At 54.6% G+C, this 17790-nt stretch overlaps 1 protein-coding gene across 1 annotated transcript in view; it reads left to right on the plus strand.

Moving 5' to 3' along the window:
• Nucleotides 1–1091: 1091 nt before the first annotated feature.
• Sdc3 (syndecan 3) overlaps nt 1092–17790 on the plus strand; it is a 33269-nt gene continuing 16570 nt past the window's right edge. Inside the window, exon 1 of the mRNA XM_021200193.2 lies at nt 1092–1378. Within this exon, the coding sequence (XP_021055852.1) occupies nt 1247–1378 (132 nt within the window). The 5' untranslated portion in view covers nt 1092–1246. The remainder of the gene's footprint in view (nt 1379–17790) is intronic.

A 17790-nucleotide genomic window follows, 5' to 3' on the forward strand; every position in this document is an offset into this window, starting at 1 on the left:
GTCAACATTTATTTTTATTATCTTTTTAAGGATTTATTTTTATTATTCGTGTGTATGTGTGCACGTTCAGGCATGTGTGCCACAACTCTGCACATTAATGCAGGTGTCCTTGGAGGCTAAAGGTTTTGGATCCTTTGAAGCTGGAGTCCCAGGGAGTTTGTGACTTGCCTGGTGTGGGTACCGGGAACTAGTCACTTACATCTTTAAGTACTATGCTTTATCTCTCCCCAGCTCCCCCTCCCCTCTTATTTTTTGAAAATACAGAGACTCAGTATATGCAGCCCAGGCTTTGAGATCCCTCTGCCTCAGCCTCCTAAATGGTGAGTACTGGGGTTACAGGCAGCTACTACTCAGGCTTGGCCCGTTCTCAGCGATCTGTAAACCACAGAGTGGACGGCCCCTCCCTCCCCTCATGATGTCTCCTGAGGTTAGCTAAGCTGCATACCTGTGATGCCCCAGCCTCTCACTCTCTCTGGGGAACCCATCTCACACTCTGCCTTATATGGTGCCGAGCTTCATGCTCTGGGTTTCTTTCCAAGGACACGTGGCCATCAAATGGATAGTGCTGATTGCAGGGACAGCGAGGGTGTCCTGCTCAGCTCACATGCCAACTAACCAACGCTTACCCTTACCAGCCTCCCCGAAGACCCCTTAGTGCAATTGAGCCACTGGGAATGGGATACTGGTGACTTCACCAACGTGTGAGGAGCAGACGTGTGCTGGTGCTCGCCATGCGTGCCTGTAGCTGACCCAAGCCCCTGCTTCCTGAGCTCAGGGTGCTAGGGGCCATAGCCTGTGTCTCTCAGATAAACAGGCCAAGGAGAAGCTCAGGGGGACCAGGGGGAACCCCAAATCAGGGTCTTCTGATACCACCCTACTGGGAGCGGAGAGACCCGGGGTGCTGTCTGGAAGAGCACGTTCTCCCGCAGCCCGCACACGGCGTGCTCCGCGGATCCACAGTAGGGGGGGCAGACGTCAACGCCCCTCGGCGCCCCCCCTCCCGGCGCCGGGGGAAACTGAGGCCGGGGGCGGTGCCGCGTGCCGGTGTCGCTGCGGCCCCGCCCTCCTGCTCGCCCCGCCTGCGCGGGGGGCGGCGGCGGTGGCGGCGGCGGCGGCGACGCTTCCTGCGGGCGCGGCCGCTGTGGGCGCGGAGCCGCGAGCGAGCGAACGAACGAGCGAGGCGGAGCCGGCGGCCGAGGAGCCGAGCGCAGGTCCCGCGCAGCCCGCGCCGCGAACAAAGGCCGCCATGAAGCCCGGGCCGCCGCGCCGCGGGACCGCACACGGGCAGCGCGTGGACTCCGCCACCCATGCGCCCGGGGCCCGCGGGCTGTTGCTGCCACCGCTGCTGCTGCTGCTGCTGGCCGGCCGCGCCGCGGGGGTGAGTGATGGGCCCCAAGAGGGTCCCCAGCATGTACCCTCGTGTCTTTGCGTGTCCCCTCGTCGCGCGTGCCGCGCTGGGTGTGTCCCGGTCTCACGGGGTCCCTTCCTCGCCGGGAAGCGTGTGTGTCCGGTGTCCGCTGGGGTCGCCTTCTCCCCACCCCCACTCCAACCCAAGCTGCCTGCAGGGCCTTGGGGACACCGGAGAAGGAGGGGGTGGGTCGATGAAGGTGACCCGTGAGGGTGAATGAGGGTGACCGTGTGTGTGTGTGTGTGTGTGTGTGTGTGTGTCTGCTTCTAAGAAGGGTGCGTGGGCACCTGTGGGTGTGGGCACGGGAAAGGCTCTGTCCATATGGGTGGATGACATCCGCATCCCGCTCCACACTAGGGTGACCCATTCTGCACGCTGTGTGCCACCATGGCCAAGGCTGTGTGACTGTGGGTGAGGGGGTGTGTGCTTTAACCCATGGAAGTGTGTGAGAGCAAACGCATGTGTGTGCAGGTGTGTGGTGGTGGTGGGCCTGGCTCAGCTCCCACCCCAGAAGATATGGATGTGCATGCCGTCAGAGGTGGGTACCAGGTGATCCCTGACTGTCCCTTTGAGAAACCGAAGTAGCTAAGGGATTGAACTTGGTTCTGGTTTCACTAGCAGACGGAGAGGAAGGGGGTCGGTCCTGCAGGTGGATGGGCCAGGTCCCTGCTTTGAGGAACCCAGATCCCAAGTGAGTTCTGAGTTGACAGGTGTCTAGATGTGAGCTGAGTGAGCTAGGGAGTTCTAGGTCCTACCCCCGTATGGCTGACTCCAGGAGCATTGGCTGTCCCTAGCCACTCAGATGACCACCAGAGCCCAGCTGGCTGGCACGCCCCTTCTCTCCTAAGTAAGGTGGCCAGATTGTAGGGTGGCAGGCAAGACTCTGAGCTGCTCTGACAACTGTTAGCTTTGGGGAGGGTACCCCGAGATAGTGCCTGGTGGTCTGTGCAAGCCTTGCCCTTTTTTCTTTTTCTTTTCTTTTCTTTTCTTTTCTTTTCTTTTCTTTTCTTTTCTTTTCTTTTCTTTTCTTTTCTCTTCTCTTCTCTTCTCTTCTCTTGTTTTCTTTTCTTTCTCCTTTTTCCCCCTTTTTTCCTGATGGGGTGAGGGGAGAGGTTCCTGAGTGAAAGGCAACACTACCCACACTGGCAGTGGGAACTGCTTCTCAGCAGCATTATAGAAAACTACTCTTGACATCAGAGACCTGGTTTCAAAGTCTAGTGAAGACCACCACCCATTCACGGTGAGGTCTTGAGCCAGCCTGGCCACCCCTCTGAGTCCCAGCTTTCCCCTCTGCAAAGACGGACTACGGGTGCCCTCCGGGAGGCAGAGTGGACACAGAGGCACCTTTGAAGGCATTTTGGTGTTGAGTACAAAGGGCTCAGGACAAATGGCTCCACCGGAACTACTGTCCCTAGGAAGGAATAATACACATTCTACCCGTAGGGAAAGGATCCAGGGAGATTTTGAAGACCCAGCACATAGTAGGGCCTCAACCAGGCAGGTGTGAGGGCAAAGTGGAGCTGGCGTGATTCAGACCAATGCTGAGTGGCATGCCCAGGTGGTGGCCTGGCTGAGGGAGAGGAGAGATTGTGGTAGGGATGGGTCTCAAGAGGTGCTCTCTGTAAGCATGCTGTCCTCCCAGGGAGGGGCTTGTACTGTAGAGGAAGGGCTCTGAAGCTAAGGGTTAAAGGGTGCTTCTCTCAGCGAGAAGCCCAAATAGTGGTTCCAGGAATGGTCTCTGGTGCCAGCCTTTGACAGCAAGGGACTGACAGTGGTTGGCTCAGCAGGGGAGAAACAGGATGACCCTGGGTCATCTTGCCAGTCTGGGAAAACTTCCCCGTGATCAGGGGAAGGGGACTCTAGGGAGGAGAAGGCTGGCTTGTCCAGGCTGTGGCTGGCAAGTTGGGGGTGTGTTCTGACCTACAGGTGTGAGACTTCGGTCCCGAGAGACTGACTGTGTAGGGAGGGCTCTGAGTACCTTAGGCCACCTCAGCTGCTCTGGTTAAGTGACTCCCAGAGTGACATGGAATGTGGGGACACTAGAAATATAGCCTTTGGAGAATGTCCTTTTAAAGGTCCAGATCTGGGAGTGACCATAGATGACACTCCGTATTGCTGTCAGGGGTGGTCATTCAACTGATCTGTGGCTGTGTGACTTTGTGGAAGTGACTAAACTGTCCGGTGCCTTGGTTTCCTCACTCTCTAAGACGGAGGGAGCAAAGAGTGAAAGTGTAGCCATAGCATTTGGTGCATGCAGATTCCTTTTTGGCGGAGGTGGGGGCAGGGTCTCATGTAGCTCAGGCTAGCCTCAAACTTGCTACATAGACAAGGATGATCTTGGACTCCCTACCCTCCTACTTCCCAAGTGCTGGGATTACAGACACAAGTCACTGTGCCCTGTTTTTTTTTTTTTTGTCAGAGTTACTGTCGTGTTTTGAGGTGTGAGGTGGCAGGTGAGGCTTGCTCCTGGCATCCAGGAACCCTCTCCTTTTGCCCTTCCAGACTGGTGACCTCACTCTAGAAATGAAAAGCTGGGGACTGTTCCAGGCAGGTCACCACAGTAAGCAATGGGATTCAGAGGCACCATAGCCCAGAGTCCTGTGACTTCTGGGCTGCTGGGCACCAGGAGCAGACATTTGCTGTGGGTTTTGGGCAACACTGTCATCTGTCTCAAGACCCTCTGTATGCATTAGACAGTGCCAGGCTCAGCTCCTCCCTCCCAGGAGCTGCCTTTCCTTGGTGATAGCTCTTCTTGGAGGAAGAAGCCATGGAGGCTTCCTGGAAGAAGAGGCCTCTGAGCTAAATTGACAGGGTTCACAACGGCAGCCTGTCTAACCCTCCACGCTCTCTATCCATCCTCATCTATAGAAACAGGGTTGACTTTTCAGGGCTGTCAGGTTGGACCCGAAGCCTCCCGCTCTCTGGAAGCAGAATTAGCCTCTTAAAGCTGGCCAGCTGTGGATGGGCTCGCAGGATGGGCCCTCGGGAGGGACTACCTGCTTCTTTGGGGAGAAGGAAAGCTCCTTGGAAACTGCTCCCACCCCACCTTTCCAAGCCGCGCAGGGAGAGAGTTGCTACTTAGACCCTCGGGCCGGCTGAAGACTGGCGCCCCAGTTCCAGGCTGAGCACTGGGCAGTTCTGACACCCTGTCCCCAGCATTCTGTGTGGCTGAGTGTAGGATGTGTGCAGGGCAGTCTTAGAAAGAACCAGAATCAGTTTCACAGATGAGGAAATGAGCCACAGAGACGCTGAGCAAGTCGCTGAGAGAGACACTCAGCGACTTGCTCAGCGTCACGTAGCCCCAAGTTAGCCGTTTTGAGTTGGGGCCAGGCTGGCTGCAGGCCTGGGCTTCTAGTCTATGCCCCCATACTCTGTGAGCTTACGTATTTCACTTCGCCCCTCTGGGGTCTCCTTATCCCCTAAGTTATGTATTTATTAATTAGGTTTTTTTTCCCCCAAAATAGGGCTTCTCTGCGTAGTGCTGGCTATCCCAGAACTTAACTCTTACCTCTTAGTCTCAAACTCAGAGACCTGCCTGCCTCTGTCTCCCAAGTACTGGGATTGAAGGCGTGCAAATTATTTTAATAATAAGCCGGGAGGTGGTGGCGCACGCCTTTAATTCCAGCACTTGAGAGGCAGAGGCAGGCGGATTTCTGAGTTCGAGGCCAGCCTGGTCTCCAAAGTGAGTTCCAGGACAGCCAGGGCTATACAGAGAAACCCTGTCTCGAAAAAAATAATAATAATTTTTAAAACCAAGTCTCACTGTATAGCCCAGGCTAGCCCTTGAACTTGTGATTTTTTTTTCCCCCTCCGGCCTCAACCTCTTGATGGTTGGGATGGTAGGCAAGTGTCACACTGTCTCCTCCTGGCTACCACTTAGTGGCTGCCCAGTCTCACCACGGATGCTGTCCCTGCTCCCATTTCGTTCTGCTGTAGTCTTGGGGGATGTAACAAGCAGCTAACAGAAGAGGAGCTTTCCTAGGGTCACTCTTCTGCCAATTTACAGGTCCCTGTCACCTGCAAAAGAGTGACTCTAAGTTTCTTGGGGAGAGGCTGGAGGAGTTTTGTAAGGGAGGTGTACAAAGTCAGGGCAGTGAGTGGTGGCCCATGCTTTTAATCCCAGCACTCGGGAGGCAGAGGCAGGCGGATTTCTGAGTTCGAGGCCAGCCTGGTCTCCAAAGTGAGTTCCAGGACAGCCAGGGCTTCACAGAGAACCTCCCTCCATCACCACCTCCCCTCCCCAAAAAGAAAGATGTGCAGAGTTTGAGGACCTCGTGTTAGGTCACATGAGCACAGGAAAGGAAGTATTTAGAATCTCAGGATGATGCAGGGCTAGGGCTCCATAGCTCTTGGGTATGAACCATGAGCCATGCCTGCCTCTGCGCGGGTGACCAGACCTGCCTGTGTACCCGTCCTCCACCCTCTATCCCTAGAAAACCATTAGGAGCCCAGATCCTCACCTCAACCTTCCCTTCTGAACCCCGGCTCTCTGACCCTCACTTTCTCTCCGTCCTGGCCGCAGAGAGGGAGTGACTCACAAGGTCCAAGACAGGATGAGGGGACGGAGTCACAGGACTTTCTTGACAAACCTTGAGCTTCTGGGGCATCCAAGGCCACTCTGGGCAGTGGGGACTGAGTATAGAAACACAGAAAATGCAGCTGGGCTAGGGACTCTGCTCCTGCGTGCAGGGATCAGTTGGTGAGGTGGGTGGGGACCTTCCCTATTCAGGGTATTGGCCGTGGACTGGGAGGCGCCAGGGGGCTGCTTAGGGCTGGCCTGTGGTGGCACTGTCACCACCAAGTCTGGCCATGACCATGAGGTTGTGGTTCTGGGCTTCAGCCCAGCTTTGTGCAGCCCTGTAATTTTGTGTCTGGGGGCAGGATGACCAAGCGGGACACTGCCGGGAGGCTGGCCCCTGATTTCCACCACCCCTCGTGTGGCTCCCACACCAACCAGAGCAAGGGCTGGGCTGGTGATCACCTGGACCGGTCAAACCCCTGTCCCACAAAATGTCCTGGGAACATTAGCCTTATTGACGGGGGGGCCCCCCTCCTCCCCGTCACCCTCCCGTTTCCTTGACTCCTAGCCTTCCAAGATTCCGGGAGGCGGGCAGCCTTCACTTCCGGCCCTAGCCAGAGGGGGTGGCCGTTCCCCTCCCCCACTCCCACAGACCAGGCCTGATCTGAGTATCAAACAGGAAGAGGGTGATTACAGAGGGGGAGTCTGAGCTGCCGTGGCTGGGGGGGCGGAGGTTAGCTGTGGGAGAGTGGGGACCCTCACAAATGATCTAGCACCTTTCCCACCTGGTGGCTGAGGGTGGCAGGCTGGGGGACATCTTGCTGGCCTTACATACCAGGCAGAAGAATTCTCTTAATCCCCACTGCTGAACAGTCAGAGCTTGTCTTCCCATCCAGACCTTGGTGCGGTGTCTATTTGGGGGGAAATGAGGGAATGGAATCTGAAGGTGAACCTGAAACAGAAGACCAGAGACCCGAATGGTGAGGGTTGAAATCCCCCTGTTTCTAGTTTCTTGCTGTGTGATCAGGGCACATCAGCCCAACCTTTCTGAGCCTGTTTTATTGCAGGGAGTGGGGTGGGGGCGGGGGCGGGGGGGGGAGACTTAGGGGAGTTAGGATATGGAGTGAACGGGAGTGGCTGCCCCTGCAAATGTTAGATTAGCTTCTTGCTATTAATGGCCCAGGCTTTTGATTTTTCTTTTTTCTTGTTTTTCTTTTTTTTTTTCTCTTGCCCTCTTGGTTTTACTAAGGAGCTGCTGTCTGGAAACAGGGCCAGAATTTCCCTCCACAGTGTGGGAGCCGAGTCTGAATGGCCTGAAGCAGAGCCCTGGGCCCCTGAGTAGGAGAACTTGGGTTGGGACTCCCAGTTGCAGCTGGTTGGATTTAGGCCAGATTAGGCCAAGTATATTTTCTAGGCTCCATGGTGCTGAGTTTCTGGGAATTCTGTTCCCGGCAGTGCAGGCTGGAGGCAGGTAGACCTATCCACTGCTCAGACCCCACGGCTCTGGGACTCCGGGAAGATCAGGTTGCCTGGGAGCAAATCCCTGGGCAGGGTGGCGTTTGTGGAAGCTGAGCAGCCACGGCCCACACACCCATGGAGCTCTAACCCAGAACACTTGGCTGTGTTCTGTTGGTTCCCTAGGCCTGGCTAATGTTTAGGAATCTTGGGGTGGGAGGGTCCTGTAGAGATGGTCACCCTCAGCCAGTCCCTCTCAGTGGATGGCCTGGGCCTTGCCCAAACATGGTGATACATTCTGCACTTATAAGTGGCTGGCTCACTGAACTTTCCGGCCTCTCTGGGAGACTGGTATCATTGTCTTATTTACAAGGCTCTGGGATGGACAGATACCCACCCACCAGTGCCCACAGATGCCAAGGAGACATGGAGTCTGTGCCCAGCTGCCCCTGTCCTACTCTGGAGCTCTGCCCCGAGTGGCTGATGTTGTGTCACACCTTCAAGGGTGGGTGGACTGTGCCTGAGCAACTAGAGCATCCTGCACTCTCTCCTTGCCTGGTGGACCCCTACCCCCACCATCCCCATCTTAGCTCCTAGCCAGGCTGGAAGAGTCATATAGAAGCAGGACCAGTGACATCTGGGAGTCTAATTGCAGCTGGCTGATTGCCAGTTCGATCGCCAGTGGCTGTGGTCGGCACCAGAATGGGCGGAGGGAGGAGGAGGAGCCAGTGATGGTTCTTTAGTGTCTCCCTCCTTCCAGCTTCAGGCCTGGGGGACATCTGAGGAATTCTGGGGAGTAGGGAGAGCTGCTGGCCTCTGCGCTGGGTACCTGGTGGTACCCATGACAGGCACACTTCTCCAGGGTGTGACAAGTGTGAGCGTCCATCTGTCCTTTTCTCCTGAATGCTCTCATGGCCTTACCTGGGGTGCAGAGTTTGCGGCTGAATCCCACCCACATCCTGCCCTCGAGGGGTGGAGGCAGAAGGCAGGGATGACAGGGACAGTGGTCACTAGGCACCTCTGGGTCCTCAGCACAGCCTGTGGGATGTCACGTCACCCTATCTTACCCCATCTGAGCAGCAAGAGGCCTGCCAAGGTAAACATAGTGCTCTGCATTCTTCTGGGTGCTTGCCCGGGGCACTGGGCCACCAAGTAGAGCACACAGTGGTGAGGGCTTGGGTACAGCTCCTGGATCCTGGTGATGGACTGCTCAGCTGGTGCAGCAGTCTTTATTGGGCACCTACTGTATGCATGACCCATACTGGGGGTTTATAGTATTAATCTCAACAGCCTATCTGCCTGGCTGCGAATGGCTACAGGAGGATGTGAAATTTGTGGAGATGGGGCTGGATCCCACTTCTATCCACTCAGGGCGAGTCCACCCCAGCCACGGAAAGGGTCTCCTCTTCTGTGGAGAAGGGACTGGTGGCTCCTGGTTCATTAGGCTTTGGGAGGCAAAGCTGGCTCAGCAGTCACTAGTTACAAGGGTGGCAGGTTTTATTTTTAGTATCAACTTCCTCTAAGATTGCCTGGGCTCCGAGGTGATTCCTCCAGCAATTCATCCAGAGAAAGAGAACTGGAACTGTCTGTGAAATGGAGCCATTGGATGAGGGTGATCTGGGCCTGCCAGTCCTCACAGCCGATGATGGTCTGATCTCGAGTGTCCCACACCCTTCACGTGTCCTGTTCATGGTTCCTCTTGGGTCTGGGTGGGAGTCCCTTTCCTTTCTGGTCACACTGAATGCCATCTCTCTCCCCAACCCTGGGGGCATGGTCACTCACCTCCAGGAAGAACACTGGGTGTGGCGTCATATCACTGGTTCTTGTCTTCAGCTGCCTGCTAAAACCCACCAGAGCCACATCCCCTGTGTGAGGGGCATATGTCATGTTTGCCTCTAGACCTTATGAAGCGCCAGTAATGGAGAAGGAAGGAGTCAAGGAGGTGAGGGGTTGGTTTGACCCTGGAGGCTGAGGGGAGGCCTCGTGGAGGAAGTGTTCTTGATTCCAGCCCTCGGAGGGTGACCGAGGGTCAGCGTGGTCAAAGGTTCAGAAGCAGGAAGGGCCATGGTCTATTGGAAGAACAAGCTGTAGAGAGGAACGGTAGGATTGCCAGCCAGAGGAGGAGAAAGCACCTTGGGTGGAAGGCAGGCATGCCTCTCTTGGGGATGGTGGCTTTTTCTCTGTCCCTGTCCTGTTGCTAAGTGTGTGGCCACTTCCAGGTTTCTGGCTTTGTGCTTCAGCACATTCTGGGGTTAAATAGTTGGTCCCACCCGTCTTAGCCCAGACCCTAATGCAGAAGACGCCACACCCCACACAGCTCTTGCTGTGAAGACAGACCTATGTTCTGCCCTGCAGGAGAGAGTGTGGCCTATAAGGGGTTGGGGTGGGGATGGATACCAAACCTGGTGCATCAAAACCACATGCAGCCCTGTGAGAAAGACGCAGGTATCATCTTCATTTCTGAAATATGATAGAGACACAGAGAGTAGAAATACTTTGCGCAAAGTCACAGAGCTAGTTCGAGCTGAGCTGGGATTTGAACCCATGCAGTGTGCTGCTAGGGTCCTATCTATTACACAAACAGCCAGCAGCAGAGAAGTTGTGGGATCCCGTACTGCATCAAGACTGAAGTAAAGGCCAAGGTCTTGCCAGGTCCCTGAACTTGTGTGACTGCTGGGTGCTGACTCAGACCAGGGGCTCCTTGACTTCCATGATGAGGACAAATCTCTGTCATTATTGTCCCCCAGGTTTATGGGGAGGAAACTGGTGGTGGCAGAAGACCAAAAGTAACAGCAAGTTGATTACTAAACTGAGCTTAAGAACCTTCTAGAGTCCCAGGGTGGCCACTCCCCCTTCCCCACCCCCCTACCCCCAGGTTCTGTCTTTTTTTAAACCCTTCTCCATTTTTGCCCAGAGTGCAGGCGTGGTTCCACTGTTTGTCTCCAGAAACCTCCCCATGGCTGCCCCCAAATGTTCTCATGTCCCTCGGTATCTATGCCACATCCACAACCATTGCTCTCCAGTGCATGACTTCAGACTGGTTCCTCTGTCCGCCCCGTGCATCCTGCACACTACCCCACCCAAGACCCCTTGAGCAACCCATTGTCTGACCTTCTCACACCTATGTAGAATCCTCCAGTGAACTTCTACTCATGCTCCAAAGCCCAGCTCAGATGGCCCTTCTTCCTAGCTGCCAAACACAGAGGGAGCTCTCCTTCCGTGCTACCTCTCCTAGCTTCCAGGGCCCTGCTCTTTCCCAACATTAAGATTCTTTGCCAAGAAGGTCCTGCTTCATTGCGTCTTCTTGTCTGGCTCCCCACAGGGTTACATTGTTACCTCCCCTCTGGGGAGCCCTGTCTTAGATACACTGTTACAGCTGCTACTTCCCCAACCAGCCCCCCTCGCTTCCCTATGACATCATCTCCCGGCCCAACTCACACATCTCCTTTTCGTTTTCCCCGGTCTGACATTGCTGTATTGTTTCTTTTCCCCGTTTTCACACATCCTCATTTTGATTTATTTCTGGTTCTTCTCACTCTAACACCTTGTCTTTTCTCCTTGGCCCTCCCCTGTATGACGACCCCTCCCTCCTTCCAAGTTGGGGAGAAGAGGGAATCAAGCACAGCTGGGGAGATGTAGCCGGGGAGGTGTGTGGGGGGTGGGGTGGGCTCTGGGGCTTGGGTTACCTGGAGGTGTCCCCTTCAGCCACCCTTCCCCCCTCTTCCACCTTTGCTCCCCCTCCCTCTTCCTTCCTAGTTTTTTGTTATTGTTGTTTTGTTTTATTTTTGTTTTGTTTTGTTTTTCTCCTACTCCAATTCCCCGAGGCTGTTTCTTCCTCCCACACTGGCTGATGGGGACCTCTCCCATCCCTGACTGTTATTCTGTGGGGACTTAAAGACTTGTTCCTTGGAGGGACAGGGTTTAGTTAGAACTGTGCTAGACATCCCTTTGGGTGTCCTCACCTCCTGGTCAAGAGCTCATCTCTCCCTTTACCAAGGCCCAAGGAATCTGAGGCCAAAGCTGCCTGCCTTGAGGAGAGTAGACCCTGGTCCTGCTGGTCAGGGTCCTGTGCCCGAGGGAGCTGGGAAGCTTGCTTTATCTTGCTGTCACATGGAGTGGGGGAATAATCTTAGACGTGGCCGGGAGGCTATGACGGCCCCTGGGCGACCCTTTCTCATGTACGGTTACTAACGTCATGTTTCTGTCCCAGTTTACACTACGGTGAGTGACTAGATCATCCGTATGCAGGTGTACACGGATGTTGCTAGGCGTCTAAGCTGATGACTAGGAGCCTGGAGGTGCAGAGACTGCCTCTCCCCCTCCCCCAGCTGCTAAGGCTCACCCCCAAGCCGGTGGCTCCACATAGATTTGGGTGGAGGAAGTTGGGAGATGCCACGGCAACCCTGTGAGGGTCAGATGTGCACACAGAGGCTGGCCACTCGATAACTGAAGTTCTAGCTGTGCAAATGTGAAGACCTAGAGTCCAGGGAAAAGCTGGGTGAGCATGGCGGCCCATGTATCATCCCAGCACTCATGAGGCTGACCCAAGGGGTCCCTGGGACAAGCCATCTAACCATGCTCCCAGAAACTGAGCTCTGGGCTCGGCAAGAGACTCTGCTTCAACTATGAAAGCAGGAAGACACCCGGCATCAACTTTAGGCTCCCACATGCACTCATACCTGTGCACATGTACCGATGCATGCACACATGTGAAGACACAGATGGATGTGCATGAACTCCTAGACAAGTGGCAGGGACCCTCTTCCCATGGTACTAAGGCCCCTTGTGGCCATAGGAGCAGGCTCAGACTCACAGCATCCACACCCACAGTTGATCCCTTCCCATGCACACACACAGTGCCCCTAGGCGCTTCCAGGAGCCCTCTGGCCACATGGGTATGTGCTATGCAGGCACAATGCTGGAGCTGTGCTCACGGGAACAGGCCTGTCCCTAATCCAGGTCTTAATCCCAGGGTCCAGAGCTCTGGCCGGGGGCAGGGGCAGCTTGTCATCTGGCCTCCTTAGGGAGATTAAGGCAAGGGCAGAGGAGACACTGGGAGCTCTGTCTCCTGCCCAACCCCCCAAAGGCACTTCATTCCTATTTGCCAAAAAGCTACTCTTGGGCCCCTCGGAGAACTGGTTCTATACACCACTCATTAATTCTGGGTGCTGACATGGTAGGAGTGAAGACAAGAGCTGTGTGTCCCCCAAGAAAGGGACAACTACTAGAGAGAGGCCAGGAGGGCCATCTCCCATCACTTAAGTAGCTACCTGTCTGCCATGAGTCCTGACTCAGAATCTGCAGCACGGAAGTCCTCTGATTCTGGTACTAGAGCATCCTGATGCAGTAGGAACATGAAGCCCAGACTGGACACATCCATCATATTTCGGGTCCCGAGCATGTGTGCAGCTAAGATTGAGACCTGTCCAGGTGGAGGGGAGATCTGAGCTGGAGGCCCCGGGAGGTGACTAAGGACATTGTGGGTTACTAGCAGAATGGTTCAGGAGGTGGCACTGAGCAGCCTACACCGTGGTGCGTGGCTGCTTGCTGAGCATGGTCCCCTGGTGGGCCACTGGGCTATGGTCCCCACACTACCCAAGACCTAAGACCATGCAGGCTGAGCCTTGTCTGTTTCTTCCCAGCTCAGCTCTGTCCAGGTTTGGACGGATAGCAGTGTGTGTTGAGGATGATGGAAGGAGGTGGCTTAGGTGACAGGGCTGTGACTTGGGCCTTTTCTAAGTGGGCAGGTCATCTTGTACCTGTGCCTCCAGATCCTCTCTGTAAACAGAACAGTCCCAGTTCCACTGAAGAAAACATTAGGGCTCATGCGGCCAGCTTATGGTGGTGGCCTCAAGCTGTGGCCAGCGTGATGGTAGTGGGAGGAGTCTCAGCCACTACTGAGGTGACATCCCCACCCCATCCCAGGCTCAGTGAGGAAGACTGCCCTGGCAACAACCCACTGGCTGATATCCAGGTTGGTGGCCATCATTTCAGCTCAGGCCCTCTGTCACTAACACTGTCTTTCTTCCAAGCTGGATCCTAGGCAAGACCATCTGGTATTCATTCATTTGTACCCTCATTCATTCATTCATTCATTCATTCCCTCTCTCATTCATTTACCCCCCTCATTCATTCCAACTCTCATCTCCTTCCTCATCAGTTCCCTCCTTCATTTAATTATTCTCTTATTTATTCATTCCTTCTGCACTCTTAGTCCCGCCCCCCATTCATTCTTTCCCGAGGCTGGGCTGGAGGCAGCCACTGCTCTGTGTTGGCCTTGCCCCACACAGCTCCTTGTAGGGAAGGGGGCCAGGCTGGTGTTATGGGAGTTCTTCCAGCCTTGCCTGGGAAGGGTCTGGGAGCAGTCTTGGTAGAGGGGATTTGGTAGCTTTGTCTTTGGGTTGCAGAGTGGGTGGAGGCCAGAGCACTCAAGGTCCTTGAAGGCTGGGTGGACTCTGAGCCCAGTGTGGGAGCCTGTGCTGAGGGCTAAGGGGAGGGCAGGGCATATATGCCCAAGCATCTTGGGATGCTGATGAGGGCAGAGACAGCATATGGGCCTTTTCATGCTCCCCCCCACCCAGTCACTAAGGGGACACTGAGAACCTGCCAGACAAAGGCGGGCAGCTGGGGCCTGGGCCAGGCCTCAGGACAGATGGGGCCTCCGTCTGGGAGCAGAGAGCGGAAACTGCCCGGGGCTTGGCAGCTGCTACTGGCTTGGTAGAGGTTCAGCCTGGGAGCCAAATGGAGGTGGGTAGGGCTGAGGAACAGATCCTGGAGCCCACAGGGCTGTCTGTCCTTGAGGCTATACTGGACAGCCACAAGGTAGGGGACAGATGGAGTAGTGTCCAGCCTCTGGGGCCCCCCTTCTGGGCCTGTATCTTGTTGTTAGGGCAGCTAGCAGGACTCCCAAGGCGGGCATCTAGATGTGAGCTGCACCTGCACCCTTCAGTGACCCTTTGAGAGTTGGTGGCCTACAGACACAGGGACGCCAGGCTGGGTCCTGCTTACCTGAGGGCTCCACAGCAGGGGTTTGTCCTTCTGCCACTATGCGGCTTCTCCTGGATGCTGGGTGCCCAAAATGGGAGCACTGGGATGTGGCAACTCTGGGGATTCTGAATTTGAGTCCGGGCTCTGCTGTGTGACCAACATTCCTCTCTTCCCCTGAGCCTCAATTGTACGAGTCTGCTTTTCTCATACAATTGTACTGAGAGGAGACTCATGTGCCCTAAAGTGCAGAAGTCTTCCTTAGCCGTGGCTTTACTCCCGACAGTTCAACCACAGCGTGGTGGAAAATTCCAGAATCAAAACAGTTCATCAAGTTCAAATTGTGCGTCCTTCTGAATGGTGCGTCTTTCTGAATCCTGAGCTGTCACGCTGAGTTCTTTTTGGAAGCACGGGACTCATGCTGTGTGTGCATGCAAGGCACTTAGGAACGTCTCTGTTACCAGATGGACTGTCACTGTGTCACTGTGCCTGGTCTTCAGGTGACCTTTGTTATGCTTGCTAGAGGTCCCAGCATCAGGAGTGGAGATGCATACAAGGTGCCAGGTGTAAGACATGGAAGGACCGCTGGGCCCCATGTGGCTGCAGGGCACTGTGGGAATCACACAGTAGCTTTGGGTGAGTCTGTCCAAGTTTCTGTATGCTCTCCAGTGGTCACAGGAGGCTGGAGGCTGCCGTAATTCAGAGCTGCAACCATCACCTAGTTTAGGACTTCAAACAAACAAACAAACGAAAAACAAGGTTTCTAGTAGCCCAGGTTGGCCTCAAGCTTGCTTCCTCTGAGCCAAAGATGACTTTGAATTCCTGAGCCTCCTGCTTCCACCTCCAAAATGTGGGGGTTGGGGGTGAGGAGTGGAGGTGGGGGTGGGGTCTATAGGTGTGTGTTACCATGCTGGGTTATTTCAGTTTTTGTTTTTGATTTTCAAGACAGGGTTTCTCTGTATAGCCCTGGCTGTCCTGGAACTCACTTTGTAGACCAGGCTGGCCTCGAACTCAGAAATCCTCCTGCCTCTGCCTCCCGAGTGCTGGGATTAAAGGCGTGTGCCACCACACCCGGCTCTGATTTTTTTTAAAGATTTATTTATTTATTATATATAAGTACACTGTAGCTGTCTTCAGACACACCAGGAGAGGGCATTACATCTCATTACAGATGGTTGTGAGCCACCATGTGGTTGCTGGGATTTGAACTCAGTTCCTCTGGAAGAGCAGTCAGTGCTCCAGGATGTTTTATTATTATTATTATTATTATTAAGTGTTTAGTTTTGGGTTTTAAGATATGGTTTCTCTGTGTAGCCCAGGCTGACCTAGAACTTGCTCCGTAGACCAGGCTGGCCTCAAACTCACAGAGATCCACTTGCCTCTGCCTCCCAGGTGCTGGATTAGAGGCGTGCACCACCACATCCACTGCCTTTGGAACTTTTTTTTTTTTAATCATTCTGAAAGGAGCGCCTGTGCCAATGTCATTGTTCCCTGTGTGCCCAGTGAGCCAGGGCTAGCAGTCAGCAGGCTGGACACTTCCCTCCAGGGGGCTGCACAGTGTGAGGTCTGCAGGACAGGTTTTGTCCCTTAGCACAAGGCTTGGCAAGAGGTTTACTCACGGGGCAGTGTCTGTCATCTTTGCAGCTTTCTCTGATGAGTAATGTTCTTCTATGTGGAGGGACCCTGCTTAATGTATCCTTGCAGCGGACCCTGCTTAATGTATCCTTGCAGCGGGTGATACGTTCTAAGAGCAAGGATCACATGAACATCCATCCGCACGGTGACACAGTAACTGTTCATCTGGTAACAGAGAGGCTCCTGGTGACTTGTGTGCACCCCCAGCAGGGACCCTGTGCATCCAGTCAGGGTGGATTCGCTTTTGCCTCTTCTGGACAGTCCAACCTTTTGTTCTTTATTGCATTTTCTTTCTTTATTTTTGTTCATGTTGGGAATTGTGGAGGAGGTCAGAGGACAACTGGTGGGAATCTGTTCTTGACTTCCACCATGTGACCTCTGGGAATCGAACTCAGGTCTTCAGCCTTGGCAGCAAGTGCCTTTATGAGCTGAGCCCTCTTGCCTGCCCCGCTTTTGTCTTTCAAAAAATAAAAGACAATAGAGTTACTGGGTCATATAGACATTCTGTTTCACATTCTGAAGAACTTCAGTCTGTTTTTTGAGAGTGGCCTTGCTGGTTTGATGTACCTCTGGAGGGGGTCTGAGGTTGCTTCCCCTAGCTTCTTCCTAAGCGGTCTGTTCTCTGGCTTCTGATCACCGTGGTCCCTGCGCTGCTCAGATGTCTGTGGGGTGGCACAGTGGACAGATACAAAGCTCGGTGATGATGGACAAGAACTTGTCCCATCAAAAGCCTAGCACATATAGGTGCTCAGCTGAAGGAGCCAGGCCGTCTGGGGAGCTGGGACCACAGAGTCATATCTTGAGAGCAAGAGGGGAGAGTTGGGGGTGGGGGTGGGGTCAGGGATCTGGCCATAGGCCACCTGCTGTGCCCAGGACCCCATGCTTCCATTCTCAAGGTCCTCTGCCCAGTGTCAGGGTCTGCAGATGGGAAGCTGAGGCTCAGGTGGACAGCTCGCTGAGAAGGGAGGCTCTTCCTGGGCCCTTGGGGTCAGATCCCCTGACCCTTTGAGGTCGATGTTGTTATTAAGGCATACATGAGCAAAGCAAAAGAAACTGTGGCTCGGAGAAGTCGGCTTTCTACCTAGGGTTGCACAGCTGCAGAAAGCCAGTGCTGGGGTTTGGCCCCTGCTTGGTCTCGCAGGGCCCCTGTTCCTTTTGGATGATCTAGGTGGCTTCCAGGAATCAGGATGGAGGTGGCTGGGGACAAGTGTGTTGCTTCCTAGGCTCTGAGCACTCCGCCTGTCAGGCCTCCCTTGGTGTCTACTGTGAATCCTTCCAGATGTGTCATGTCCTACCTGGACATGGGGGTGGTGGCTCCTGAGGCCTCCGCTGCTCAGGTCATCCAGAGTCCCCTGAAATGAAGCAACTCTCCTCCTGTGGGAAGACAGACTGGGGAAGGATGGGACCTGAGGCCCTAGCGTGTGAACGCACATGAGGTAAATAACATGGCAGGCCAGTGTACAGTAGGGAGCTCGTGGGGTTCCGCTGATGTCGGTTTTGTATCTTAGCCCTATTGCTGGGAGACCCAAGGCCAGTTGCTTTACCTCTCTGAGCTCTGGTTCCCATGAGTGGAATTAGCCCCTGCCAGTGAGGTTTGTGAAGAGAATCCAGGCTGTGTGCATCCAAAGAACCAGGCCCATGGTGAGTGCTCCCTGTTGGGAGCACTAACTGTTCTTCACAGTGAGGGATGGAATGACACAGATAGTCTCCTGAAAAATGCCCGGGGGATGCACCATAGCTTAGCCTGGGGCCTGTGTGTACTCTTGGAGGTTCAGGGATTCAGTCAGGG

Source organism: Mus pahari, chromosome 6 (genome assembly GCF_900095145.1).
Source record: "Mus pahari chromosome 6, PAHARI_EIJ_v1.1, whole genome shotgun sequence".
Taxonomy (NCBI): domain Eukaryota; kingdom Metazoa; phylum Chordata; class Mammalia; order Rodentia; family Muridae; genus Mus; species Mus pahari.